Source organism: Cynocephalus volans, chromosome 1, assembly GCF_027409185.1.
Source record: "Cynocephalus volans isolate mCynVol1 chromosome 1, mCynVol1.pri, whole genome shotgun sequence".
Taxonomy (NCBI): domain Eukaryota; kingdom Metazoa; phylum Chordata; class Mammalia; order Dermoptera; family Cynocephalidae; genus Cynocephalus; species Cynocephalus volans.
Window position 1 is genome coordinate 77,589,151 of NC_084460.1, and position 9,059 is coordinate 77,598,209.

Consider the following 9,059-nt stretch of genomic DNA (forward strand, 5'->3'; position numbering starts at 1 on the left):
TACCTAGTTACTGCCTAGGCTCCACAAAATCCAAAATCCAAGGTTAGTACAATGTTTCATTCTATGAAATACTCTGTGTACGGCCATACCACCCTGAACGCGCCCGATCTCGTCATTCTATGAAATACTCTACTTGAAGCAAGTTTTAAATGAACGTAAAGAAGGTAGCTAAGTATTTGTTGAGTGAATAAACGTTAAATATTTCTGTACCGTGTCCCCAGTATGCTAGTTAATCAGCTTAGACATCTTTGTATCCAACCATTTAGAATCTGTAATTATTTCCAAATAAGTTAATATTTGGAAGCTGATATTTCCAATTTAAGGATATGCTGTGAAGGGGGTAGGTCAATGGGGAAAGGGGAAATGTCTGTTAAAGGGTATAAAAGTTTCAGACAGGAAGAATAAGTTCTAGTGATCTAGTTCCGTAGTCCCTCAGAGCAGGGGGACTATGGTTAATAATTATGTATTGTATATTTCAAAAATGCTAAAAGTGGATTTTAAATGTTGTCATAAAATAATGACAAGTATGTGAGGTGATGGATATGTTAATTAGCCTGATTTGATCATTTCACAGTGTATATATGTATCAAAACATCGCATTGTATCCCATAAATATATACAGTTATTCTTTGTCAATTAGAAAAGAAAAGGATAGCAGTGGATAGTGGTTAAGATCACAGATTCTGGACCCAGAAAGTTTAGTCTGCTTCCCAGCCCTAATACCTAGAGGGATTATGGATAAATTACTGTACCCCTCTGAGCCTCAGTTTCCTTATCTGTAAAATGAGAATAATAGTAGTGAAGGCTCACGATCCCTTAAATTTATTCCCACAATTCAAATACCTCTGCATATGGAAGAATTATTTATAACTCACTGTACAGCAAAATCTAACATGCACTTATTTTGCAGCAAAAGCTGACCTGAATGGACATAAGGCTCCTTTCATTTATCATACCTGATAAGACTATTCATGTGTTTTGCTGCAGAAATGTAATATGTTTGATTATGGAGTGTCGCTCTACACCTTGGTTGGTCTGTATATTATGAATGTTTCATAGTAAACTGTAGATGCACTGCATTCCAAAACACATCTGTCCCAAGGATTTTGGACAAGAGATTGAGGACAGTTATGACTGCATCAGGATTAAATGTGTTAATGTATACATACAATGTCTAGAGCAGTGGCTGGCACCCAGGACCATATAAGGTTTTGTTAAACAAATAGGGTAGTTTTTCCAAGGTATCATAGTAACAGTTGAATAGGAAAGAAAGCACTTATTTTACTAACATCTTCATAAAAATGAAAGATTGACTTTTGTTTTAGTTTTTATTCTTGATTTGGGCTGTGGGGAAAAAACGGCAAGCTGCTATTTCCCTAATTTGTGTTGGGGAAGATAACATAGGTGGAGGGAAGAGTTTATTAGCTTTGTGTATCTTTCTTGTTTATTAGTAGATTGTGGGAATTGAAAGCACATAAGAGTCATTCCATTGATTTTTGCTGAGCACCTTTTGTGTGCCCGGCACTGCTGGATCCTAAGTATACATCAGATGAGCCCAAGTCTTTGTCCTGAAGTCACTCACTGTCTAGTGGGTGAGAACCAATTGAGCTAGGTGTGGGATCAAATACTCAGCTTAAAAGAATCAACCAAGTAATGCCCTCTAATTAGGACTGCCAAATAAAATACAGGACATTTGAGTTTCAGGTAAACAGTGAATAGCACTTTAGTATAATTATGTTCCAAATATTGTATGGGGCATACTTAAACTAAATGCAGTATTTGTCACATGCAATATTTGGGACATATTTATAACTAAAACTAATAATTTGTTGTTTATCTGAAATTCATAATTTACTGGGCATTTGGTATTTTTATTTGCTAAATTTGTCAACCCTACTTATACTCCTAGGCTGTTTTCAGTCATGCTCATATTGGGAAATTGAGTTTTTTAAAAAGGCTATTTGCAAAGGTATAACAGGGCTAAGGGAAAACAACTGGGGATGATGACACACGCAGGGGGGCTGCCCGACAGGAGTGCAGGACCCACCATGGAGAAAACTGGCAGAGACAGAACACACCTTCACCTGCTCCCACCCAGCCTCCTCTGCTCCTGCCTGAAGTCTCCTGAGGTGCTCCCTCCCAGGGACAAGTCAGAAGACAGGGACAGCCTGGCGAGCACTCAAGGTGAGGCAGCCAGCATTATGACACCTCCTTGTCACAACAGCAATAAGTCAGGCAGAAAGGAGAGGGGGAGAAGAAGGAAAAGGAAGAAAGTGACAGGCTGAAATGTGAAGGCTAAGGGAAATAAAAGCAAATCAGCACTACTGATGATTCTAATCAATTGTAATTTTTCTTCTGCTAGATACTGTTTTTTTTTTTTTTTCCCTCTTTGGAATAACCACCACAATTTCTTGTGGCAACTTAATGGATAGATTCCTGCGCTTGCATGGCCCTGAGGATGAGCTGGGCTGTGTGCTTTCGGTGCCTCACATGCCTCACCCTGCCCCAGCCCTGGAGACCTGCACCCTCTGTCAGTGGGGAGAGCACAGTCCCTATGAGCCCAAGCCCTGGGGCGCTGCTCTGCCTCACTAGAGTCTTTCCCCCGTTCATGCAAGGGGAAAAGCGTCCATAAGTGTCCATAGTGTCCAAACAAATCCTCCAACTGGAGAGCTTTCACCTTGCCAATGAAAATGGTTTGTGATACCAGGATACTCATTAGCCATCTGGTGAAGAGTGAAATGACAAGGATCTTTGAACTGCTGGGCTACCTCTGGACTGTGGATCCTTCATCGGGCTCTTCAAACATATGCCAACTAGCCACCTGGAGAGTGGGCTCCTGAAAGGATGGGGCAGTTCAGGAGCTGACCGGATGTGCAACAGGGTGTAGATGAAAATCAGTTTACATTGTCTAGACACGGCATTGGAAGTATTTAAAAGTACATTTCAGGCTCTCCAACCCTGGGATTAAGTGTCTGTTCTTGTCTGTGATTGGCACCATGGGCTGATGTACGTCCTTTCTCCTGTCGCAATTACAGTTTCCCAGGCAAGGCTTGCAGCAGACCCAGCAGCAGCAGCAGACGGCTGCCCTGGTGCGGCAGCTCCAGAAGCAGCTTTCTAGTAAGTACTCGTGTCTGCCGTGGGGAGACAGCTCCCAGGAAACTAAACACAGGCAGGCAAGCCAAACACAAGCGGTAGATCTCAAAACGGCCCTGTTTTCCTCCACACCATTTTCTTAGTCCAGAATGGTTTAGTACAAATGTTTTTATTTGTCTTGGTTTGGTTTGGTTTTGGCTTGAATCCTTCATTTCCTGGAAAAACCCCAATCTTTTTCTTAAATCGAGTGAAGATGTTTTTCTGTTGCTTCCATCATAACCTGGAAATGTTTCTTTTCATTTGGACAACCCTGAACAGCCTCGGGTACCCTTTTTTATAACACTGGAGGATTCAGGGAGCTACTCAGCGGATGCCATTAATTATACAGGCGAATGAGGTTAGGACAGCCTCCCAAAGGTCTCAGATAGAGGGAGGCCAGGATCCTACCCTTCCTGATAATGCTTCAGAGAAACCAAAATATCACAGACAGCATGGCAAGGCAGTGTTTTCTCTCCAGCAATCTTGCATGCTGTGGTGGTGTGATTCTTTTAGATGGTGCTACCTCTCTAGAGCACACACCAACAGCTCATTTCATCCTACCTCATCTCTGTGCCAGCAGTGTGCTCTCATGAATCAAACCAGCCCTGTGCTGGAGTCACAGGACAGGAAATCCTTTTAGAAATGGGAGCAAGACCCTTGTGATGCAAAGAAGATTGGCCCGGGAGTCAGGAGACCTAAATCCTGGTAATAACTTGGCCACCATTATCTGGCTCATGTAGTTTTTCTAGCCATGTGGTGAGGAGTGAGACCAGCAGTTTCTTCTGGGTCTTGAATTACATGCTTCTGGAGTACAGAGTGAGGACCGATTGTGCCCAAGGCAGTGGTGCATGTCTGTCTGGCAGCCTGCTGATATTGTAAGGAAATAGGTCATTAAATGACTGAGGGGCAGCTTGGTTGTAGTCTTAATCTTCTGTCTGGCTGCTGTGCCTGTTGATTTCCTGGCAGAGGGAATGCCCCTTTCACACCTCGGTGTCCCTGCTAGTGCATACCGAAGATCTTTTTTTTGTTGTTCCCTTAAAAATATTTCCCTTTTATGGCCTCATTTAATTTCAGTTAAATCAAGCAAAACAATCTTCTTTTCTAGCTACTGTTTAATAGGTTTGGTCTACTTGTAATTAAAATTTCATTGCATTTTATTAATTCTGGAGTTCATTTTCTTTCAGAGAATGTAATCTTAAGGCAGAGACATTTTTCCTAGTGTTTGAAGATAGGTAACTATGATTTTTTATATAGTAGCACCTGTTTGGGGAACACATCTACTCTTATTTCCTGCTTTCCAGAGGTCAAGGGATGCAGCTTTTTTTTTTTTTTTTTTTTTAAGCCATCCTTTATGGAGTACTTTCTTAGCCCCAGGCACTATGACTTTACATGTATTAATTTACTTAAGTCTTAAGCCACCCTATGAGATTAGGTATTATTACTGTTCCAATATTGTAGATGAGGAAACAATTGAAGGACAGGGATGTTGATAAATTTTCCCAAGTTTATTCAGGTAACAGTAGGAGACAGAGCTGGGACTTGAACTCAGATAGTTTCCTTCCAGAGCCCACCTCTTAACCACAACATGCAGTTTGCGCTCCATATCCGTGGGTTCCATTTAGCCAACCATGGATCAAATATATTAAAACAAAACAAAACAAAACAAAAACAAAAACAATAAAAATAACAATATACCAATAAGAAATAATACAGCATAACAACTATTTACATAGTATTTACACTGTATTAGGTATTATAAGTAATCTAGAGATGATTTAAAGTATATGGGAGGATGTGCATAGGTTACATGCAAATATGATGCCATTTTATATAAGGAATTTGAGCATCTGTGGATTTTGGAATCCTGGGGTGGATGTAATGGAACCCCTGCAGACAGTGAGGGCTTACTGTACTCTACTGCCTGATATTAGCAGTTATGCCAAACTACTTTGTTGAAGAGTGGCAGCTAAGCTGCGCTGTCCTCTGCACAACTCCAGAGGGCTCCTGTTGTATCGTGGCCCATGTGAATGAGGCTTCTGGATTTGAATAATCCAGAGTTCTGCAACCACTAGCTATTTCTAAGCCTGTGTCATTTTTTGGTATGTATTGACTGTTTATTTTTGTGTGTGTGTGTACACATGTGTATGCATGCACAGGCACACACGGACACCCACAGCATCCACTCTTGCACATACCTTCCCCCTTGCACAGTTCTATTGTATATATCTTATGGCCATTTGTAGAAAATTGCCCAATTTCAAGCTAATTTTCTCTCACCCATTGTAATGTCAGTGTTAAAGCAGAATTGCTGATTTGCACTTATAAACATTTTGAGAATTTTTAGTTTTTGTGAGACTTTTAGTCTTTTTGTATGTTGATCTTGAATTTAGTTCAGAGGGAAACACTTTAGGTGGGCCAGTTACCTTAATCCTGAGGCTTTGCCATGGCAGATATGGGACTCTTATGTAGAGTTGGCTCCTCTGTGGAATGAAGTTATTGGGGAATTTGGATCCCGCCATTAGGGTCTTTCAGGTCACATCAGTCTATTCATCTATACGTGAGGCTGGTACTGAGAGCAGTGACAAGAGGATAGCATCTATCTGTGACATAATTTTGCATTTGTAATTTTATTAGAATTTACTTTTCTCATTAGGTAATCAGCCACAGCAAGGAGTGACTCCGTATGGGCATCCTTCACACTTCTGAATCTAGAAGAGGAAAAGACATGAAGTTTGATGTCTGCACTGAAAAATAGAAAATTGAATTTAATTTCATTTGCCATCCTTAGACATGCCCCTTTGTGCTTTCATTTCTTTGACATTTTACTATATTTTATGCTACATTTCACACAAAGGTGTTTCAACAAAAAGCGAAGGAGAAGTTGTGGTTTGATTTTGTCTCGTTCAACTTTAAAGTAGGTTTAAAAATGTGGATCATACAGGCCTACTCCAGGAAGAGTGTGGTAGCGGACCTTTTGAAACTGGTGCTTTTTTTGAATCTCATATTTACAGGAAGAATGAATTATGGTGGATTTAAGATGTTTATGTATTTAATAATAGTGAATTTTTGTTTTGTTTTTTCCCTGTGCCGGACCAAACTACTGATTTGAAAAGTGTGTCAGATCTTGACGGGAAAGACCCGTTTATAGTGCATTCACCTGCAGTGGTGAGATGGACATTTATTTGCATCATTCTAGTTGGAAATGTTTGTAATTTCATAAGCACTTTATAAAGTTTGTTCTTATTTATGTAGAACTTTGCTTTGCTTTTGTTGTGGTCAAAAGATGCTGAAACAGATTGTTGCTTAGTACTTAAAATTCTTAAACCAAGAACTTAATTAAACCAAGGCTTCTGTGAGAGCCCCACTAGGATGTGTGGAAGCCTCTTAGAAGTAGCTGTACTTGAATTTGAAGGTACAAATGTAAATTCTAAAGGCCTGAGAGAACCACAGTGGAATCATTTTTGTCTGTTTTGGTAAAAATGACTCTGTCCTGTTTTGGTTCTCCTGAACCTTATGTCACCTTGAGGGGGAAAAAAAAAAAATTGCAACTGGACTGAGATTCCACAGTGCTCAGACTTGACATGGTTTCCAGAGAATCTGGCCCCAAAGTCCAGAAGGCTCTGGTTTTCATAAAAGGTGTATTTGCTGTTTATTTTGTATGGTAAGTATTTGCTATTTTGAATTTAATTATTAATGTTGGTGTCAGTCTTGGTCATGTATTGCATACACTGTATTTATAAATTGGTGCAAAAAGCACAAGTAAATTATACATCAAATTTATTATAAAGAAATAGTAACTATTTTAACTTTGTTCAAGTATGTGGTAATTTGCTCCTATTAGAGTAAAAGAAATACAGTAAATTATTATCAGTTTGTGTAACTTAAGAGTATTCCATATAATATTTTTTTAGATATAGATGCATAAAATTTTGAATGTGAAAATTGCAGGGCATTTTAAAACATATGTGGAGATATTTTCCCATGTTCTGTGTTAATTCATTTTCTTTTGCCATATGATTTTACATGTAATGTAGTCAAGCATACTGTGAATAGATTTGTTATAATGAACAAACCATGTAGAACTACTTTTTTTTAAATGTAGCTAGTACGACTTTAGTAGACAATTTCTTTTGGAAATCATTATATAAATAATTTGTATCTTCCTAGGTGAATTACTCATTGCAAAGTTTGACTCATGCAAATGACCTCAATACATGTCAGCTTACTTTGCTGTGGCAACATCCATGTGAACTGCTTTGTACACTGTGAAAATATTTCCCTCCAGCCTGCTCATTTTGTGTTTACTCTGGGCTGGAAGAGACTTTGCCAAAACATTAAAGACCATTCTTTTCACTAAATTAACATAGTCTATCTCCTTTCAGAAGATGTAAATACATTTCAGCTGATTTTGTATAATAGGTTTTTTTTTTCTCACCTTGAGAATCATAATTAGAGTTCTTGAAGTTATTTTTCTTCAAAGTAATATATCCATATAATGACTTCATTGGCAAAATAACCGAAATGTGAATGTTCTGCCTAGTGAGTGAGTCGTGTCCTGTCCTTCTTGTTGTTTTATTTCTCTTTAAGAATTACTGCTATTTAAAATGCCAGTTTTCAGTTTGAATCATATATTTTTGTAGGTCAGTATTGCAAACAGCAGTAATACTTTTTTCAAGAATGATTGTTATAACCGTGTAGCATTTGTATGCACTTTATATTTTGCATAATTTAGTTAAATTATTAATCGTTTTGCACATGAAAGCTGTGGGAGATATACCTTTGTTGTTGAGATTTTTATTTTTCAGTTGAGCCCTATAATTCCAAGATTCTATGGAAAGTTGAGGAAAAAACTAGAGCTGTTTTCCTTCTGTGTATTATAAAGAAAGCAACTGGAATTTTTGTTTTAGTCACATTTTCTTCCACTTAATCCTCTATCCTGAGAGGTTTCTGTCTTGTTTTATTTTTTTCTTTTCTGGCAAATGCATTCATTTGCATTAAAATGATCAAAAGGGAAAGCCCTCTGGCAGAACCTGGTAATTTGCTTGTTGCAATAGAGAGGAAATGAGAATAAGATGGATACACCAGCTCCTCTTAAAGATAAGACCTTGTAATCCCATGGAGTTGGGTATAACTATCACAATTTTTGGATCTAAGAAGCCCTTAGACATCACCTGTTTACACTGTAAGCTCATTCCTAATAAGGTTGCATTTGTCATTCTATTTAACCATCTTGGCCCAGAAGTAGAGGGACATCGCACTACAATGAGTATCATCTGACCGTAGCCACAGGGCAGCAGCATCGGTGGTTCTTAGGTGGTGCCACCTGAAAGTAGATATGATGAAAACACAATGAAGGGAGCTCTCTTATAGACAGCAAATGATTGGCGGGGACTAACATAGCTGTCAGTTTTGTCTCCTGAGATATCTGAACAGATCTATATGACATTTTTTTTCTTTCTCTTTTTTCCATTTCAAAGGCTCCTATAGTTCTTAAATAATAGGCAAGTATTTGAATAGATGCTAGAGAAATTAAACTGGAAAATCCCAGCCTCTACAATTAGAAAAGGTGAATTATATAATGTCCCCCAAATTAATTCAGGTTGAATTAAGTATGTAATATAAATAAATTCAGTGAATTATGAAAAGCAACATTTATGTAGGGTTGATCAGATTTTAAATACAGTGAAACTTTATTATATGTAATAGATCGAGACCCTGTCAAACATTTTCCCACTGCATAAAGAATTACCACTTAGTGAAATAAAAAGCTCGCAGTGATTCCTCCTCAGAAAACTTTAAACAACTCCAAAACCAGGGGTGCCTGAGCTAGATTTTAAAATTATAAAGAAGTTTCATTGTATGTTTTAAAACCTTTTTAATGGGTGTATTTGGACAAAGATTAATCAACCCCCTTTTCACATTTTATG

The 9,059-nt window shown here is 38.3% G+C and overlaps 1 protein-coding gene across 1 annotated transcript in view; it reads left to right on the plus strand.

Annotated features, from left to right (window-relative positions):
- MED12L (mediator complex subunit 12L) overlaps positions 1-6,347 on the plus strand; it is a 320,736-nt gene extending 314,389 nt beyond the window's left edge. Inside the window, exons 43-44 of the mRNA XM_063098437.1 lie at positions 3,036-3,117; positions 5,786-6,347. Coding sequence (XP_062954507.1) covers positions 3,036-3,117; positions 5,786-5,838 — 135 coding nt within the window. The 3' untranslated portion in view covers positions 5,839-6,347. The remainder of the gene's footprint in view (positions 1-3,035; positions 3,118-5,785) is intronic.
- The last annotated feature ends 2,712 nt before the right edge of the window (positions 6,348-9,059 follow it).